Here is a 21,736-nt window from a genome sequence, read left to right as displayed (position 1 = left end):
GGAATCAGGCTTTCTGACGGACTCCGCTGCTGGAGAAAAACAGGGGGAAAAAAGAAGCAAAGGCAGGCCTAGAATTATTTAGCATGTGTGCCTAAATTAGCAGAAGGAAGGAGTGGGAGGTTAAAGGAAAGAGAGGAGAAAGCTGATTGCACTTGTGTTTGTTGCTGTGACCACCAATAAAGACGTCTAATGATGCAGTTAGCAATCAGCGCCGATTAATTAGTGTGGTGTTAGCGATGAGAACGAGGCAGGCCGCAGGGCCCTGGAGCATCGTCGCTGATTAATTCCCGCTCTTGTGGTGTGTTGTGTGGTTGTGTTCTGCTGCTGCTGGAAAACTGCCAGGACGTGGTGAAGCTGAGGCTAAACTGTGGCATGGAAACTGGTTAATGCATGAGGAGGTGGACGCTAATGAACTGTTAATATGCCATGCGTGGTCACAAAGTCTATTTAGTGTGGGCATTTGAGGACAGGACATTTATGCTTGCTTGATGGGTCTGGATAGGCCACACACACACACACACACAGCCGATACACATATGCACTGTGCAAATAGTGTGTATACTACATATTATATTTTGGTTAAACAGACCCAACTACACACAGATCAGGTACAGGACACACACACACACACTCACCTTGAGGACAGTAATGTTCCAGGCATAACTCTCCATGGCCTTCTGCAGCTTTCGGCCTTTCAGCCCCTCTTTAGCCCCGATGCGGTGCAGGTCCTCATGGAAGTCCAACCCTGCACAAACATCATTATTAGCATCACTCCCTTATCCTTATATTTAGTGATGCAGTGCCTTTTATGCAGAAACACACAGCTCTGAATGCCTCACAGTGTGCAAATAAAAATCAATACAACAGTGTAGATCAAACAGCATAAAACAACATCAAAAAAGTAATTTTATAAAAAAAAAATTTAAATAAAAAAAAAAAGTTTTAAAAGGTATCTGAGGTGTTTTAGGGGGTAAAGTGTACGGAAACTAGATTCCCCAGCCTTCTTACTAACAATCAGGAAAATCTTGTATTCAATCTGTGCATCCATTATTGCTACATTGATGACTCAAATGGTGAAAGATTGGCAGTGATCAATGTGGTGTGATTAATCTGTGCTCAGGTAAGATCACAGAATTAACCATTAGCCAAATCCTAATATGTCAACAGTGTAAGTGTAGATTGCAGAATGTCGGACGTCCTAATATATGCAGTCAATGGGCTAATATATGTATTAAAATGTGAGTCCCTGGGAGGAGAGTTTGAGTTGAGTCTTTAGTATCTGGGGTGTGAGTCTCAGTTGAGTCTTTAGTATCTGGGGTGTGAGTCTCAGTTGAGTCTTTAGTATCTGGGGTGTGAGTCCCAGTTGAGTCTTTAGTATCTGGGGTGCTAGTCTCAGTTGAGTCTTTAGTATCTGGGGTGCTAGTCTCAGTTGAGTCTTTAGTCTTGGAGTTGTGAGCCTGATTTCAGTTTTGAGTGTCTGGGTTATTAGTGGAGAGACCCCTGGGTGTGAGTGATGTGCTAGTTGGGGTTTGAGTCTCAGAGGTGCAGGTCTGAGTCGAGTCTTGAGTCTCTGGGGTGAAAGTCTGAATCAAGTCTCAAGTATCTGGGGTGCAAGTCTGAGCTGAGTCTCCTGGGTACGAGTTCTAGTTGGGTTTCGAGTCTCTGGGGTGAAAGTCTAAGTCAAGTCCAAGTTAAGTCTGAGTGTGAGTCCAAGTTAAGTCTCGAGTCTCCTGGGTGCAAGTCTCAGGGGTATAAGTCCAGATTGAGTCTCAAGTCTCTAGGGTGGAAGTCTCAGTGGAATCTCAGTTGAAGTGTCTTGTCTCTCCAGAGTCAAGTCTCAGGGCTTAAGGTATGAGTCTCAAATCTTTAGTAGAGACATTGAGTTTCGTATCTAGCAACCCTTTCGTCAGGACAGAACAGACACCCTACATCCACTAAATGCAGTGTTTAAGACAGAGACACCAAAACGTGAAGTAATTGTTAGTCTAGTTTATATAGAAAGCATGCTTTGCATAATTTCTATGCCTATCTTATGGGATTTGATCCATAACTGACGAATTTAAGCGAGCTAGCACAACACTTATTATCGTAAATGCTAGCAAACTGTTTCATAACTTTACTACGTTCATTCTGGCTGTTAGACTGCAGGCGTTTCTAGAATGAAAGGCTCGTCGTTTGAAGCTGCATCAAACCTGACGCCTCTGCGAGCTTCGGGAGAATGGTACTGCAATACAAACAGCATTACACAAACTTACAGCAGCGTCTCTTTATATGAGCGCAGTAATGAAATACTGCTGTGTGCTGCTGAATTGTGATGAGTGAACGTTTGGTGAGGAGAAGAGACGGACGGATTGAAGAAACGCAATTTCAGAAAGATGAAAGCTTTGACATTCTCAGTGGTCTTGAAGTGTCTGTCTGAAACAACAGAAAGAGCAGCTGTATGGAAAGTCTGTCCAGGAAGGGAACTGTCTACTCGAGTGCATTTCAACGTCCTTGGAAATCTCTCTTCCTATAGTCAGCAGATTCGGAAAAGCTCTTTGTGTCACTGGGCAAAATCAAACTGCGTCTAAATGCACTGTGGATATCAGTGATTCATTCAGGCTTGTGTTTTAACGGGCTGCGAGCTCCCTAATGGCTTCCAGAGTAAAATCTGTTTGTGGTTTGTTGTTGAGGGCCTTTTTTTTGCCTTTGTTTAGCTAGCGTGCAGGAAAACAAAGCGCATTCAGCAGATTGTGTGCTTTTCTTTTCAGCTCTGTATAAATCCTGCCCCGAGGCTTCCTCAGAAATACAGAGCTTTAACTCAAATATCAAGAGCTTTATTAACTGTTTTCTCTGTGTGGTTTGGATAGGGCTCAGTAGTGGGCTCCAATCAGCTAGATAAGGGTTCATGCCCAACTGCCAGATCGTAAATCTTACATACAGGCATATGAATGTCTTCTGTTAATATTTTCTACCAAAAGAGAGAGAGAGAGAAAAGGAGAGATAAACTGTCTCTGCTGTCCACTAGATTTTGGAGCACTGTTGTGAGGATCTGATTGCATCCAGCAACACAAGCATTAGTGAGGTCAGGATGTTAGATGATCGCCACTCCAACTCATCCTAAAAGTATTGGATGGAGCACCACTGTCATTCCAGAAAACACACTTCCACTGGCTTTATACCACGTCTTTAAACCACACCACTTTAGACCCATAGATTCATGATTGTCTGCTTTAGAGAGTCCTATTCTATGTAAAGTAGCTGAATGCAGTCATTAGAAGGGGTGTCCACAAATATTTAAACATTTAGTGTGAGGGGTAAAAGACAAAAGACAAGAGAGAAAAACAGACAAAAGAGGGATTGTGACAGGGGAAACAGGGAAGCAGCAGAAATAAAATGAAGAGACAGAAAGAGAGAAACCGAAACAGGGGGATAGAAACAGAGAAAAAAAAAACATTATATAGAAAATAAAGAAAGATGAAAGAGAAAAAAAAGAAAGATGAAAGAGAAAATAAGGATAAAAGAAAGCCAAAAAGAAAAAGAGAAGAAATAAAGATGAGACAAGAAAGAAGAAAAAAACATGAGAGAAAGAGAAAAGAACTAGAAAAAGAAAATAAAGAAAAAGGCAAAAAATAAAAAAAGATGAAAGAGAAAAGAAAGATGGAAAATAAAAGGACTAAAGATGAATGAAAACAAGCAAGAAATAAAGAAAGATGGAAGATAAAAGAAAGAAAGATGAATGAAAACAAGCAAGAAAGAAATAAAGAAAGAAAGGTAGAGGAAAAAGAGAAGCAGAGGAAAATTGAAACAGAGAGAGGAGAGAGGATAATTGGGAGGAAAAAGAAAGAGACAGGCTGAGAGAGTGAATAGGGAGTGAGAGAGAGAGAGAGAGAGAGAGAGAGAGAGAGAGAGAGAGAGAGAGAGTGTCTCTAGGCAGGTTGTGTCTGAGTGCAAGAGCTAAAAGTGCCAAAATACTTCTCTTGTCTCAACACCTGCCACAGACTCACAGCTGAGACCCCTCATACACACACATGCACACACACCATCCTCACTCCTACCAACCCACACCCACACCGGCAACCTTTTCCTTCAGAAAGGACTGATTCAGAGGCGCACGGCGAGGCATAAACACCAGCCTGCGCCCTCCTGACACAAAAGAATGGAGACATTTATTGCTTTGGCTTTGATTCATGCAGCCATTTTCACACACACACACAGACACACACACACACACACACACACACACCATCCTTACAGCACCTCACACACCTGAGCCAAACACACTGCGTCTGCGTTGGAAAGGGTCTATATCTTGGTAATCGAATTTCTCTCATTTCTGAAATGGGAGTTTGATGTAGTTTGAGAAGATTGGCAAAGTTTCAAAAAGCACTACTCACTCTCCAGCTCAGACGAAAACTGCAAACACAGCCCAGCTTTAATGATGTTGTGAAAACCAACATTAACATTTACAGTGCTGTGCTAAGCTTTTAGGCACCTGTGAAAATTAGGGTTTATTTCGTGGTGATTTTACACGATTTGGAAGGTCAATTACCCAGTCCCTGTTCATGTGAACTCCCCCTATCACTAGCAATGCCCCCTACACTAGGAGGGTGAAGACGTGCACATGCCACTGATGCAGCATCCCTAGGTAGCCAGCGGTAACATGGCTAGTAAGGCAACATGTTAGCCTAAGAGCTAATCTACGAGCCTCACAAGCACCCGGCACATTATGTTATGGTGCTCCGCCCATTTATTCTGAAGTTATAAGAACTGCTCTTTAAATGAGGGACCACATGAGACATCCAATCACAACAGAGGTTATCTACATACATCAGTCTTATATATAAGACACATATCCTGTTTAATTCTAAGGGATGGACGTAAGGCTGGAAAATTATATGCAAAAATAATTTTATGTGAAAGATCCTGAGTGGCACAACGGTCTTAGTCTGTGGTTCCCAACTCACGGTCCTGGTGGACCCCCTGCCCTGCACATTGTAGTGTATACCCTGCTCCCAGATCTAGGGAACCACTGGTCCCCTGACGCTATTGTCTGGAGGTGGCAAGTTCGATATGCAGGGATGTCACTGCCATCTGTGGGAGTCCCAGAGAGCATAACTGGCCTCACTCTCCCTGGGTGGGTAGGATGGCAGCTGTGATGGTAGAGTGAGCACAAGAAAGGAAAGAGAGAGAGAGAGAGAGAGAGAGGGAGAAGACAGAAGGGACAGGAAGAAAAACAAAGAGAGAGAGAGAGAGAGAGAGAGAGAGATCTGAGTAGTGTAATAGGTTAGACTGATAGGTAACTGGTTTCTCTGGCAAAGGTGTAAATTGTACCTAATTAACCTGTCGGAGCTATCGCTGTGTGTGTGTGTGTGTGTGTGTGTGTGTGTGTGTCTTCGCATTTCTGACGGGTGCTGTTTGTGACTCTGTTTAATGACAGATAATGCCGCTGAGTGACAGGCTACACGGTTTCCATGGAAACGGTGATCGCGTGAAAAAAGGATCTTTTGAAAGCGCCTGACTTCCGATCGCTGATGTGACTCGCTGGAGCACCGACGTCTGAAGAGCCCTGATGAAGAGGACAGCAGACAACAGAGAAAGTGAGGAAGGACAGGAGGAAGAGGAAGAGGGAGAGACAGGAGGACGGAGGCTCAAGTGTTTATAGGAATGGAGAGGGGCTGCTTGAGGCTACTGGCACCTTTAACAGACACACACACATATGCATACACACACTCTCATACAGCTAATTAGGGACATGCAGCTGTGACACTTAGATGGACAAATCCAGATATGCAGAGAGAGAGCGAGAGAGAGCGAGAGAGAGAGAGAGAGAGAGATCAATACTACAAACTATGGTATTAATGTGCACATTCACATTTAGATGTATATGAGTTATCATATCACGTACACTTCATGTCCAAATGTTTATGGACGCCCACTAATACTACTTAAAGCTGCACCCATTGCTGACACAGAAGAATAGGACACTCTGGAGCAGATCGACATGTGGCCTAGAGGGCTTTTAAGCATTGAGCTGTGGAGCAGTGGAACTGTGTCTTCTCCAGCCAATACTTTGGGGATGATCTGGGGAGTTGAAGATGAGGTGGGGTGGAGATCTTCGACCACAGACGCAGGTCCTCTTTTTTTGTATGTGGAACTCCGTAGCACGCCAATCTTTTTGCGTTGTGTTGAAAAGTTCATTTTACAGCGACCCTAGAATAGAGAACCTATATTTTCCTTTAGCATAACGGGAATATTAGAGAGCTTGGAGAGAGAGAGAGCTCCAGTTTGTCTTGTTTTAATCACTCCGGCGATGACTGTTAACTGTCTATGCTGATAAAGCCAAGAAAGAGAGAGAGAGAGAGAGAGAGAGAGAGAGAGAGAGAGAGAGGAAGATGTAAAAAGTTGTAAGAATGAAAATGTACAAAACGTTCAGAATGACCTTTTTGTACAGAACAAGAGTGTGTTCCCATAAGTCTCTATTTTTGTGACACAGTAGAGAGAATCATTAGAGAAAGGATGATTCAGACACAGAACAAGACAGAAAGAGAGACAGAGCGAGAGAGAGAGAGTGGGCGAGAAGCTGGCGGGGGAGTGAGATGAACTTGTTTACTTATTGATATTCTCTCTCTCTCTCTCTCTCTCTCTCTCTCTCTCTCTCTCTTTCTCTCTCTCTGTTTAGCAGCGGCGCGAGGAAAGCATCGCCATGGCAATGCAGGACCTAATGGGGGCATCTTTATGGTGGAAAAGAGGTTTAAATTGAAGAGTTGCTACTCTCTACACACACACACACACACACACATTTGTATACACAGAAGTTCTGCATCTGAGTTGCGTTTATGAGATTATGAGACCGCGGGTGGGGGGCAGTAAGAGAGCGGAGAGAGAGAGGGAGAGAGAGAAAGAGAGGAGAGACAGTGAGATAAAAGAGAGCGGGATAGAGAGATAAAGAGAAAGAGGGGCTGAGAAAGAGATAAGAGACAGGGAGAGAGAGAGATAAGGAGAAAGAGGGGACGAGAGAAAGAGGAAGATAAAGACAGAGAGGAAGAGAGAGAGACAGAGATTGAGAAAAAGAGAAAGAAGAAAAAGAAAAAGGGGGATTCAGACAGAGAGGGAGAGAGAGAGAGAGAGAGAGGGAAGGAGAGAAAGAAAGGTGAGAAAGAAGGGGAGGGAGAGAAAGTGAGAGAGAGGGAGAAAGGGGAGAGAGAGATATGGAATATAGAGCTGGAACTGATTAAACGAGAGAGAGAATGGAGAGATAAAGAGAGTTAGAGACAAAAAATAGCTAGGGAGAAAGCGAGGAAGAGAGAGAGAGAGAGAGAAGGCGAGAGAGAGGAAGAGAGAGAGGAAGAGAGAGAGAGAGAGAGAGAGAGAGAGAGAGAGACTGACTGAGAGAGAATGAAAGAAAGAGGAGAGAGAGAGCCTGAATGAATTCTGAGAGAAGCTTTAGGAGGTCAACCCACCTGTGATGCCTCAAAATGATGGATAACCTTGTATGTGTGTGTGTGTGTGTGTGTGTGTGAGTGAGAGAGAGAGAGAGAGAGAGAGAGAGAGAGGGGGGGAGAAAAGCCATCCAGGCACCCAATGCTGAAATGCTGTCCACAGGAGTTAATGTACCCCCACTACAGCTGTTTTCATTCTGTTCTTATGGTACAGGCGGTGTGTGTGTGTGAGTGTGTGTGTGAGTGTGTGTGTGTGTGTGTGTGTCAGTACTGTGCTCTCCTGCTGCTCTATACATAAGCAGACAGTAAAACATCCCATTATGAAGCACTGCTCTTCTCTTCATATGCTAATACTGCTTAAATAAAAGGCATTCAGGAGTGTGACGCCTCGCTCCAGCTGGGTCCACGGATCTGTGTATGTTGTGTGACCAGATCATTCTGAAAATATTGAACTGTCAATCAGAACAGTCCTCCACAGTCCACTGAGAGCTCTTCTGATAATGCTAATATGTTAATTAGTTTGTGGTGGCTTTTCTGTCCGGTGTGGTTAGCACAGAGTGGACCAGGGACACATCTGTTGTTCTCTCAATCTTCCTCTAATGCAACAGGGTAAGGACTGGAGAAGCCAGCCACCGCCTCTTTTCAAACTGTCGATGCTTTATTGCCAGGCAGCCGCGTGTCGCTCAGAGGAAAGCGCCAGGTCCCCTTTCTCCACCACACCAGCTAACAGACGCCTATGCCGACCAACATCGCTTAAGAGTGATGAGGGGAGACAGCGCCATCTACCCACCTGGAGAGAGCACGGCCAATTGTACTCTCTCATATTTCAGCCGCTGATGGTCCATTCATTATGAAATTGTGAGACAATGTAAAGCCCAGCATTTTCACGTTGTGTGTAAAAGTAAAATGGAGATACAAGGTTTCACTGACGGTGATGATGTATACAGTATGTAACACATATAGGACATATTATTAGGTACTTTTACAGAGGTACTGTACTCTTACCTGCTCGTTGTGCTTGTGTGAGTTTACAGTAGACGCTGTCCGCTGATTCAATCAAGGTGCGACTCGTCTGGATCATCTGCAGGAAGTCAGCAACAAAAGAAAACAGGAAGTCAAGTATTCGCAGGAAGTGGGACAAACACATACACACACACACACACACACACACACACCAAGGTGTGTACAGTATTGACAGAAAGATGTAGAGTCATTCCACCAACCCGAATAGACAGTAAATGTGCTTTCTGCAGAAAAGTGAGGGGAGATTAGAGCCACTCTGTGCACTGTGACTTCACTTAAGGGCCAATTTAGAAATACACACACACACACACACACACATACACACACACTCACAAATATCTGTTGTTTTTATGGTGTGTTTAAAGACTGTCATCAGTGAGAGTGTGTGTGCGCTTTTCTAAATTAGCGACTCTTGACCGAAGCTCTGTTCTACTTGAGAGCCCCCGCTAGGCTTCTCAGACCAATGTGAGTTCCAATGTGATGATGCTGAGGTCAGTCTTCGGCCACTGCCTGTGTGAGTTCGTGTGTGTATGTGTGTGTGTGTGTGTGTGTATGTGTGAGAGTTCTGCACAGATTCGGTGTGACAATATGGCAGTGATGTCACATGCTTGCTACGTCAGTACACCAGGCTTTACTGAACCAGAATGGTCTATAATGTTGTAGAACAGGGTTTCTCAGGGTTTCTCAGCCCACAGGGCAATCCTTGGGTCCTGCTTGATGGGTTCATGTTTCTGCACCATTGCTGTCCCAACACATTACATAAGGAAAAATGAGGAAAAATGAGGAAATGTCTGGTGGCCTTCAAGTAATGGGTTGAGAAACCCAGGACTTGATTGCAGACCAGTCAAGATTGTCTACCAGTCAAGTCTGCATGTCCAGTAAAAACATTAACAAAGTTCAAACCCTGATTAGAAAGCATCTCAGGACGTCAACCTCGGAGTCTTCAATGGAAATCCAGATTTTAACACTGAGCAAACCCCCCTCAGGCCACCACAGCAGATCGGAGCATTTAAAACATGAGCTCCACCAGACTTCTGAAGGTGTCCTGTGGTGTCTGGCACCAAGACTTTAGCAGCAGATCCTGTTGTGAGGTGGGGCCTCAATAGATCGCATCAATGAGCCGTGGATGCCCATGACCCTGCCGCCAGTTTGGAATACTTTTACTATTACTGGGCCCAGTGTAATATCTTTTCATGGGGCGCAAAACCCGGCACAGCGCCTCTGGCATTGCTAGATGTAGAAGAGGGTGTTGTTGATACTGGAAAGCAGCTTATCACCACTCAACTCTACTGCTACTCTGCTACTTCTGAGAACAGGGGTTGGTCCGTGAACCAGGCCTCGTGCCTGCGGCTTTTCCTGTGCCAGTGTCCGCAGAAGGGGAGCTCTAACTCGGCACTCACCAAAGCAAAAGCCAGGTGGGAGCAAACAGGGATCTAAAGCTGGCTAAAAGCTAACACAAGATGATGCTAGCTTTTACATTACTTCTCTCCAACATAAGCTACAACGGACTGCCTCAGCTGAACCAAACTGGCGCTTAACAGACATCAGAAGGGAAAGTACTGGCTTATTTTTTTACCAGTAAGACTGGGAGAAAGCCAAACCTGGGGAAGCGAGTGGAGGCAAGGCTAAAAGCTAACTGGCTACACTTTCTAATTTGTTGCTAACAGCATAAGAGGACACTGTGAGAGGACAGCCACACTTTCCAGTAAGACTCTGGAATAATTAATTAATTAATTATTATTTTTTTTCACTAGCTCTCATGGAAATGGAATTTCAGTGTGTTTCATTCCGAGGTAATATAACAGGGTGGTAAACGACATCTGGGCATTTTTCACCCCAACCAAAGTCCCATACTCACTATTAATACACCAAACAACAACTGAACACACTGCTTGTGTGGATTCAGACACTGCCTGACATGCTATTAGCTACAAAACAAGTTGTTGCTACTGTTTGTAGCAATGCTAGGTACTGTTGTTTATGTCTTAGCTGAGCAACTAACTAATTAAGGAAAATTAAGCTGCGTACATCAGATACTTCTTTATTAGACAACAGGGCAGAATGTGAAGACTACGCTACCATACAGAGGGAGGCCTTTCGCAGTGCACACAGTATTCTACGGCAGCTGCTTTCAGCTGTGCTTTATACAAATACACACACACTCCCACAAATTATACATGAGGCTGTCTGCTCAGATCAGTATGGAACATTACTGCAGGGAAAGTGCACAGCAAGGGGTAACACAGTGCCTGTTTTGTGTGTATGTGTGTATACGTGTGTGTGGGTGTGTGTAGAGTCTGACACATTGTGTCATGTCTGTGATAAGCGAAGTAAATAACCGTGCACTGTGTCACAGTGTGTGAGAGAGGCTAGTGTGAGATTGTAGGTGAGTGAAGGGTGTATATGCTGCAGTGTAATGCACCATCAGCGGGTTCCGCGTACTGTACTCCACTTGACCTAGGCATGCTCCGCCCACTAATACATTATGTTGTATCCATTGGCTGGACGGGTTTTATAGAGCGCTTACAAAGATAAAACAGCCATGTTTGAGTGCATTAAAGGTTTCAAATAATTCTTACACTATATGGACAAAAGTATTGGGACATCTACACTTTTCACCTGCAGGAGCTTTTGTGGCATCCCATTATAAATCTATATGACTTAGTATGGAGTTGGGCCTGATTTTGCAGTTTCCGCTGATCTGGGAAGGCTTTCTACTGGAGATGTTTTGCCCATTCATCCAGAAAAGCATTTGTGAGGTCAGATACTGATGTTGGATGAGAGGCCCTGGCTCGCAATCTTCGTTCTAGTTCATTTTAGAGGTGTTTGAAGGGGTTGAGGTTGAGGTGGGGGCTCATCAAGTTCTTTACTACCAAATTCACCCAGCCATGCCTTTATGGACCTTGCCTTGTGCACTGGGGCACATTCATGCCAAACTGTTTCCACAAAGCTAGAAGCGTACAATTATCCAACATGTCTTGGTATGCTGAAGCAGTGAGATTTCCTTTCACTGGAACTAAGCTGCCTATATCCCAACCTCCGTGAAACAATCCCATAGCATTATCCCTCCTCTACCAAACTTTGTTGTTGGCACAGTGCATTCAGGCAGGTAACGTTTCCTGGCATTCACCAAACCCAGACTCGCCCATCAGACTGATCATGATTCATCACTCCCCAGAACACATTTCCACTGCTCCAGAGTCCAGTAGTGGTGTGCTTTACACAACCTAATCCAATGCTTGTCATTGTTTTAGGAGATGTTAAGCTTGCATGCAGCTGCTTGGCCATGGAAACCCATGCCATTAAGTTCCTAACGCAGTTTTAGTGCTGATGTTAATGCCAGAGCAGGTCTGGAGCTCAGCAGTTATTGAGTCAGCAGAGCACTGGCACTGATGCTGAAAAATCTAAAAGAGAAGATATTTTACCAACTGACTTGTTGTTGCAATGGGGGCTCCTAATACAGAACCGCACTGGAATTCAGTGAGCTCCATTCTTTCATTAATGTGTGGAAAGGCAGACTGCATGGCTAGGTGCTTAATTTTATACACCTGTGGCAATGGGACTGAATGAAACACCTGAAGAGTGTCCCATGTGTCCCAATATTTTTATCCATGTTGTGTATTTTTAAATGAAAGATTAGAAAGGTGGGCTTGGGTCCAGAAGGTTGCCAGTTCAATTCCCTGGACCAGCAGGAAGGTGGGTGTGGAAGGTGTAAAGGAACAGATGCTTTTCTCCAACTGCCCACCACTTTGGGTGCATTCTTACTATTTACTAGTGTCTAGTTTATACTTTTTTATATGGTCGTGGCTAGGTTACAGGTGAATGAGGTGGATTGATGCTTTGTAGAAATGCAATTATCATGAGATATTAAGAGATATTCCATACTGGCTATGGTAAAATAATACGAGCTTTCTGTACTTTCTGGCTTTTCTAACACTATACAAAAGCAACAACATGCTGCCTTTATTTTTTGCTGCTCTTTGATTCAGAATGCCATTCCAAATTGTTCTTAACCCGCCACATGTGTAGATCAGTTCTTGAGTGAATAGGCTACTGTTCTCTTCCTCAGATGATGACTGCGAGAACACAGCAATACAATACAGTATACGATAGCATGGTGGTGTAATATGCTGTAGATAGTTTTGTTCTTCAGCTAGTAGGCTGTCCAGTTTCTATGAAGCTGGGTGTAGGTGATAGTGATGAAGTGGTAGTTGGTAGAAGGTAATATTGCAGATAACACTGTATGACACTACTTGTAAAATGGAGTTAGTGGCGAGGTAGTTCTACACGCGTTCATCCTTTCCATGAATGTTGTGGTAAACAGGACGTGACGTCTCCAGCATTGAAAGTATGTGTGCTTAGCCAGTTCTGTGTGAAACACGGCCAGCTAAGCTCAAAATCATTCAGGGTGCTGTTCTACAGTTTCAGAGTCTTTCGTTTTTGTAAAAAGTCGTGGGTGTGGATTTTTCTACATGATTCAGAAATGAAGTAGCTGTTAGCTGTTCATGCTGAAGATGTCACATCCTGTTTACTGGGACTTTCATGGCAAATATACATGAAATACCCTTTAAGGGCTGCATGTGTTTTTTGGGGCAGGGGGAGAAGAACGCGGTCTGTATTTTTCGCCCAAATTCTGCTTAAAGTCACTATATGAATGCATGCTCTCTAATATACAGTAAACAGCTGAGCAGCCTGGATCCATGGATCTCAAAGAACACAAAGTACAGCTTGCCGCTGTTCCTGCTCTGGTGTGTTAGCGTACCGTGTCATAGGCGGTGAGGACTTTGCGCAGCAGCTCTGGGACAGGTCCCTGCGCCTCCATGGTGGGATAGGCCTCGCTTAAGTCCACAGTGACCCGCAGGCAGCGCTCGCTGTTCAGCAGCCAAGAGGACACGGTCAAGATACACTGCTTCATGTTAGCCGCCGGGGTCAGGCCACACAGCTCCTTAAACGACACCATGGCGTTCTGCCAGAGAGAAAAACACACACACACACAGCATGAAGGATGTATGGCTACTTAAGCATACACATTTAAAGGAAATTTAATGTCCTGTAATTCCTGTAATGCCTGATGAGTTACACGGCTGTGTGGAATTTGCTAAAGCAATCTGCGGCCTAGACCGAAACCTAATAATCTACATGTGTGTTTACTGGGAGCAACAAGAATGCATTGTATAATAAATATGCAGTAAAAATACTGTAATTACAGGATGTAACAATACACCTGTTATGTTATAACAAACTTCTATTTCCAGAGTATAGCCCCACCTGTTTGTACAGATGCCCCTGTGGTTACTGAATAACATGTCTTAGTTCATAGTCTTAAAACAGTAAAAGCAAATAGTAAAAGACCTGTGATGTGAATATTGGTACATTATACATGATAAAAACCTAGAGTAGGTTTAAATAATATATATACTAAAGAGATGTAGATAGAATTAGGCGGTGCCCACTCTTTCATACCATTACACCAGCTCAAAATAATACCATGGTATACAGTAAAACCAGGGAATAATGTTTATGTGGGATTCATGCAATCTCAATCATTGTAAAATGGAAAAATGACCAAACACAGCGTTGAGTTGAGTGAACACTGCACAGTTATAAATCAATCATTAGATAAATGTTAAACCGTCAGTCTGAAAATTAACACACCATCATATACATCAAATCTGAGTAAAAAAAAAAAAAGGTCGGGTTTAAACTAGTGGTGTCAATCGATAAAAAAAGTTTAATTGCATTAATTACAACAATATTCTGTTAATTTGATTAATCACAAGTGAAAATGCATGTGCAAGTTTTTTATCAAATTTTAAACATTAACATTGACAGCACTAGTTTAAACACACCGCAAATGAACACAAACGAAATGTCTGCAATCAATCGTACATTTACGTGTATTCTATTGATCAATAATCAATACTGTGTTTTTAAGAATCGATACAGTATCGCGAACATAGTATCGCGATACTTATATCGATATATCGATATTTTCATAAACCCCTATCATCAACTACTCCTTTCCTCATTCTGGACAGATCACGCATTTCCAGTTTTACATGCAGCACCGCTTAGCGAGACCTGAGGACTGCCACTGCGCACACAGCTGGGTGAGCCAGGCCTCTAAAATGACCTCTGCTATTTCAGAGCGTATCAGCTCATTTGCTTCCTCATGACCCGTGAGCTGTTTCACTGGGAGAAACACTCAGCTGGGGACAGTGGGCGCTCACTGTCGAGTTAGCGGCTAAGGGAAAGTCATGCAGTAGTTTGTAACAGGAGCACACTCGGCTCTCTGTGCCACAGTACAGAGGAGAACCTAGCTTTGCCTTTGGCTCGGATTGGCACGTGAGGACGGGCGAAGACATAAATGTCATAAATGTCTCTCTCAGTCTCAATGACCTTCATCAAAGACTCATGTAAGACACAGCCCCCTATCTCACCCCCTGAGCAAGGCGCGTCGCGATGCTCACTGCTGTGTTTTTGGACGGCTTCCGTCTGCATTGTTTAAATAGCAACGGTGCTTGTGAATATATCTACGCTGATGGACGTGGTGGTCTCGAGATGAGGTGTGTTCAGGTCAGTTTCTGGCGTATTGCTATCTTGGCAACGGAAAACACAGGAGGTGCACCACTGACTGAAAACAGCCTAGGCAGACGCCAACAGTCAGACGTTCATTGCTATCTTGGCAGTGAATTGTGTGCAATTCCGCACAGCAGTGCACAGATACACAGAATAAAATCCCATTATTTTAGAGGTGAGGCGCTTCAGCAGGCTCCACCGCTTCAGCAAGCCTTCCCAGACCGTGTGCGATGCGCCTACAAATAGCAACAACAGAATAGTCAATGGAGATAGCACTGAATGGACCAATAGAAATGCTCTAAATGACTTGGAACAAACTCTTATTGACTTCCATTCACAGTTAAGAGCATTTTATTAACTAAGAACAAAGTTAAGGCAGTGTAGTATATATATATATATATATATATATATATATATATATATATATATATATATATATATATATATATATATATACATATATATACATATATAATATTTCTGTGTGTGTGTGTGTGTGTGTGTGTCTGGGAAAGGTGAACATTGTGCTGACTGCTGCATGTGGGGACAGGGTGGCTAGCAGATGCATTTGACTGGGTTCACGTGCCAAGATTACTGTGTTTGAGGTTTACACACACACACACACACACACACACTCCCCATAGCACATAGTCACGACTCAGACCACTCTTCTGTTTTCTAGAGCTGTGTGATTTGACACACACACACACACACACACATACATACACACACACTCAATAGACAAACCATGTGTGTATATGATGAGTTTTTACTTGAATTATAATATGTATATGTATATATATATTCTAATTGACAGCTGACATATATACATATATATATGTGTGTGTGTGTGTGTGTGTGTGTGTATATGCGTGTATATATAGAGCAAGGTGGGCTAAATGGGTAAAACACTGAAAGCTGTACTACTTAAAGGGAAGGTTATATATAGTAATACTTGTAATAAGCTGTGACACTTGCCTGGTCAGGACTTAGTATATGCACACATGGTGTCACTGGGAATGGACCAATGGAAAAAAAGCATTGATTGGATGAAGCACCAACCATCATTACAGAGAACAACTTGCACTGCTCCACTGCTCAATGCTGGGGGGCTTTCTACCCCTCTAGCCCAGACCTGGCATTAGGCATGGTGCCAACAGGTTCATGTTGATCTGCTCCAGAGAGTCCTATTCCATTGGCAGTACTTCTCTACAGAGACTAGACAAGGTGTGTGTGCATTTACACACCTGTGAGAGCAATGGGTGCATTTATTAGAAGGGGTGTCCAAAACAATTTGGACATATAGTGTGTATATATGAGTTTCACTCATGTCCTGACAAGATATAAAAACAAACGTGTGTATTTTTGTGTGTGTGTGTGTGTGTGTGTATTAAAGTCACAGTGTTTGAGTCGTGACTGTGTCCTTTGGGGAGTGTGTGTGTGTGTGAGTATGTGTGAGCCTCAAATACAGGAATCTTGGCATGTGAACCCAGCCAAACAGCATCTGCCAGCCACCCTGTCCCCATACAGCACTCTTCAGATCACAAACCTCGTCTCCCCCAGACACACACACACACACACACACACACACACTCCCCAAAGCACACACATCAATACAAAACTGTGCTATTCTCACCTTCAGCCAAGCTAAACTGGCGGTCTGCCCTGAGGATATAAAGAAATCCCTCATCCTTGTCTGACTGAGTGTGCGTCCACGTCTCATTTCTCACTAAAATTACAGTTTTAAACAACTCAACGTGCTTTTAATGACCAGACACCCCCCCCCCACACACACACACACACACAAAACACACAAAACACACAGACATACCCCCACCCAAATATGTTAGTATCAGATGTTTCTGTATTTTTCCTAAGTAAGGATCTGTGGCCACTACAGCACAATTGTCCGTGATCTCTCCAGGTGGGTAGATGGCGCTGTCTCGCCTCATCACTCTTAGAGCGCGTCGGCTACTGTACTGTGTCACTTTGGTAAAGCGCTTGTGAGTGCTGTGTAACTCCAGACTTTAGGGGGAGCTCAGGAGCAAGAAATACCAGTACCTTTCTGGGAACACTTTTGGTAGGTACTGACCGCTGCAAACCAGAAACACCTGCCTGATATTTTGGAGATGTTCTGAGCCAGTCCTCTAGTCACCACGGTTTGGCTCTTGTCTGTGTGGCTCAGATCCTTACGTTTACGCTTACGCCCATTTCTCCAGCTTTAAACACAAACATCACCTTCAAGAACTGACTGTTCACCTGCTGCCTAATATGCAGCTGGAGCCGCTGGAGATAATGATAATCAGTGTTATTCCCTTCACCGGTCAGTAGAGCTAATGTTATGGCTGATTGGGGTAATTCTGTGGGTAAATATTCTTGCAGTGTGTATCTGAGGCCTGTTCCTGAATTTAGCAGCTACTGCGGCTGCAACTCTTAACGGTAGTCTCCTAACACTAAATAACACCGCTGCTCATACAAGCTTCAGCAAATAAGGAGGAATGTGGGGAATGTGTAACCAGCCACACTTTCACCTCCCTCACATGTGTATGCGTGAGGACGATAAGGACATTGTGAATGTTCTTATCCATGTACTTCTTAAATCTACACGTTTAAGCTGTTACACAACATAGATTTTATTTACTGTATATAAGCCACTGTAGGATTCTGCACTACATACACTATATGTCCATAGGTTTGTGGACACCCCTTCTAATGAATCCATTCAGCTACTTTTACACATAGCTAATCTAGTCCCTGTACAGAAGTATTGCTAAACATAAACCTATTGGCACCATGCCTGATAACAGTGAACCTAGAAGGGTATAAAGCCCCCCAGCATTGAGCTGTAGCAGTGGAACTGTGTTCTCTGGGATGATGGACGGTGCTCCAGCCAAAACGTTAGGGATGAGTTGGGGAGTTGGAGATGAGGTGGGGTGGTGATAATCTAAAGACCTAGTAGAAAGCCTTCTTCACTGGACAGTAGAGACAGAGAGAATTCAAACTCTCTTTTAATACCCTTGAGACAGAAGCAATGAATGCCCAGATGTCCAAATACTTTTGTTCATATGATGTATGGTTAATATTATCAATTAGAAACATCACTAAAATGTAACTCACAATGCATTGCGTGTAAGTGTGTGTGTGGGGGGGTATTAATATATAGAATATATATTGTGAATATTATATTTAGCAATTCTGACCCCAGTCTTCTGAATGCAGAAAAAGTCAACTGCTCAGATTTTCATGAATATGATAGTACACTTTTAGATTTTTTGTAGATTATTTTAGACAGTTTTCCTAAAAATTGATTAAAAAAATTGCTATATATCGCCTTGCTAAGTATCGCAAAATATATCACAATGTACTGAATCATAACCCCTGTATCGTGATACGTATCATGATACCAGGCCCCTGCCAAAACGCTGCATATTAGCTTAACATGTCTTTAGCATGTAGTAAATTATGCAGTCTATTAATAGCAACACAAAATGCTACAATATCACACTCTTCAGTTTATAAACATCAAAATCAACCAAAATCAACCTCAGAAAATATGATTTGTTTTTAATGATCTACACAGTTCTAAATATTACAGCATTTCCTGTTACTCATTTAACCCTGCAAAGCTTCTCATTTCTCCCACTGAAAAAATCATTTTGATCTTTCTGACATCATTCTGAGGAAGTGACATCAGCGTCTCTTTGACCTCCCTTTTGGAACAGAGGTAATTTAATTGAATTTGATCTAAATGATCAAGCTTATCAAGCTCAATGTTTCAACCCTGTTCCTGCTTCAAATCTTAGTTAACACATTTTCACATGAAAAATATTTGCCATTGTGTGAAGTACGGCAATGAAAATGTGAAATCGCAATTTTGTATAACAGCGTACGCTGGCAAAGAAAGCCATTATCCAGTTTATCACACACCGGTCAACCCCGTCACATTCAAGCCTGTGACATTTTTGAATGTGACGGGGTTGAATGGCTGCTACAGAGCTCAGTGATTGTCACTCTATTGTCTGAACAAAGGTCAACCACATCTCTTCACTGACCCTGTGAGTCTCTGCTGTGTGTTCGGCTTTATGAAATATAAACAACTATGAACTGATAGTCATTTAAAAATTGATTATTGATTAATAGAGATTAATGCTCTTTAGAATTGGTATCAGCCTCAATGACATCAGTCCGGCCCTCCGAAACCCTCAACCTTCTTCCTGTGAAAGTTCAATATCCTCACTCTGGAGGCCGTGCTTCTTCTGCTCCGTCTCCAGCTGGGGGGTGGTGAGTGATATCTGGACCATGGGTCAGACCAGATGTCCTTCACACTGCTAACCTCTCTAGGATGTGTGGCTGAGCCTGCCTGCCTCTCTCTCTCTCCCTCTCTCTCTCTCTCTGTGACGGGGTGTGAGTTAGATTAAGGGTTTGTTTAAACTGAAGAACAGAGGAAATATGCACTGGGACATTCACTTCCCACGGGGGAACTATTTACTGGCTCATAACACATGGAGACTCGGACACACACACACACTTTTTTTTTCCTCGCGTTTGATGCACGTTCCTCAGTTTTCTCTCTTTTACATCACCCTTCCCCCGTTCCAGTTTAATGGCCTCTCGAATTATGGTTCAAATCCCACGATTAACTCACGCACACAAAGACACACACACACACACACACAGAAAAAGAGCGCGGGAAAATGTCGCTTCCGGAACACGTCTGGATAATTTGTTCCAGGCACTTTTTCTGTGTGTGTGTGTGTGTGTGTTTATGTTTATGTTTCATACCATCAATATATTTTTTCAGGCTTATTTATCCAGCTTATTATCCAGTGATAAATGTTCAGGCTTATTACACAGTAAATACTGAGGTGGGCGAAACATGTTGAAATCAGCAAAACTTTATATGTAAAAAACACTGCATGTCCAAATGTTTGTGGACGTCCCTTTTAATGAATGCATTTAGCTACTTGTGCAAATGCAGAAGTCCTCCCAATGGAATAGGACTCTCTGGAGCAGATAAACATGAACCTATTGGCACCATGCCTAATGCCAGGTGTGGGCTAAATGGGTATAAAGCCCCCCAGCATTGAGCTGTGGAGCAGTGGAGCTGTGTTCTCTGGAATGAAAGATTTGCACCATCTAATACTTTTGGGATAAGTTGGGGAGTTGGGGGATGAGGTGGGGTGGTGATCCTCCAACATCCTGACTGAGTAACGCTTTTGTCGCTGAATGCAATCAAATCCTCACAGCAATGCTCCAAAGTTTTTATTTAAATTCACCTGATTTAGGAAGAAACAATGAATGAGCAGGTGTCCCAATACTTCTTTTTCAATATAGTGTATTTTACTTAGCAACTATGAGTACAATAAATTTGTACAAATTTAGCAATGGACAGCTGTACACATACATTTGTTGACAAGCTGAGAGATACGGAAGTGGCATCTGAAGGTAAAGAAGCATGTGGACTGAGGCGGTATTTTACACTAATATGACTCGGGTTACACAGCATTACACAGGTTTTCGTGAGAGGTCTTGTGGGACTCCACCAAGTTTTCATAGTGCAGCAGCTGCGTTCTAGCTTGAAGTGGCAGTGACAGAGACACCGTTCTCCCTGTTACAGTCAGTGAAGCATCAGCATGATTCTGAAGCTGCTATTTTAAGGTACTGGTTGTCTACAGGCTCTCATAAATCAGCCTTTATATATGTATGTAGTTGTGGATGTATTGGCAAGCCCCATGATATGCTCAGATAAGCATATTGTAAAGCACAACAGGGCCCAGATCCCATAATAACATGCTTTTACGGGCTGGAAACAGAGATTTTACAGATTGAAAATAGAAAATTGGCTCATTTTTAAATGTACATTGAGGTAAAAGTTAGTAGGTTTTGATATGACGACAGTATATTGCTACATCCTCCAACTGTGATATGCCTATAACATATTACCCCGTAATATGATGAAAAATTTACCTACACTGATTTAACCAAAATGATTCACATTTTATTGGAATCATGTGAGTCATTTGATTCAGCAAAATAAGCTCGGAAACTAATCTGGAGCTCAGAGGACGCATCATCTGCTCACTGTAGCCTTTTTGTCAGGGCTGTAAAGGCCAGCACAGTGACGACGGTTTGATACACTGTGCAGCTCTACTCAGAGCAGTGATTTAAATAATGTCAAAAAAGCTGTCAAAAACCTACGTCTCTGCAATATCCTTATCTCTGCCTTATCACACATGAGAAAAGCCAGTCTGTCAAATTCTAGACATTTTAAATTTCCCAGATCAGACTGATAATTACCACTCTTTACAAACTGCTGGGCTGGTTTAGATTTTTTTGATCTGCTGGGTTAACGCGGTTGTGTCGTTTTACTGGGTTCTTTCCACTGTGATGAATATTTTAGGTAGTTTTTGTGTAGCCTAGCAAGTGGGTTACTGGCTAATGTGAACTTTCACAGTCGCAGAGAAATGTCCGATGCCACAATAAAATCATGTGAGTAGAGATGCACCGATCTGATACTAGGAACGGATATCGGTCATGGTATCCCGGGTATCGGATAATTACGCCAATCCACAGGTCTGATCCATTCACCCATGAACCCCACCGGTATTCTAGACTTCATAACTCAGGATCAGAGTATCCTACAGACATGATACACATGCCATAGCAAACAGCAAGACATACCCTACCTAACCAGCACGGTAACCCTACTCTAG

The 21,736-nt window shown here is 43.1% G+C and overlaps 1 protein-coding gene across 1 annotated transcript in view; it reads right to left on the bottom strand.

Moving 5' to 3' along the window:
- Nucleotides 1–21,736, bottom strand: part of LOC140573531 (inactive phospholipase C-like protein 2) — a 104,693-nt gene that overhangs the window by 9,057 nt on the left and 73,900 nt on the right. The window contains exons 3-5 of the mRNA XM_072692939.1: nucleotides 13,207–13,410; nucleotides 8,427–8,502; nucleotides 636–745 (exon numbers count right to left, since the gene is read on the bottom strand). Coding sequence (XP_072549040.1) covers nucleotides 636–745; nucleotides 8,427–8,502; nucleotides 13,207–13,410 — 390 coding nt within the window. The remainder of the gene's footprint in view (nucleotides 1–635; nucleotides 746–8,426; nucleotides 8,503–13,206; nucleotides 13,411–21,736) is intronic.

Source organism: Salminus brasiliensis, chromosome 12 (assembly GCF_030463535.1).
Source record: "Salminus brasiliensis chromosome 12, fSalBra1.hap2, whole genome shotgun sequence".
Classification (NCBI taxonomy): domain Eukaryota; kingdom Metazoa; phylum Chordata; class Actinopteri; order Characiformes; family Bryconidae; genus Salminus; species Salminus brasiliensis.
This window is presented reverse-complemented; position numbering and strand designations above follow the sequence as displayed.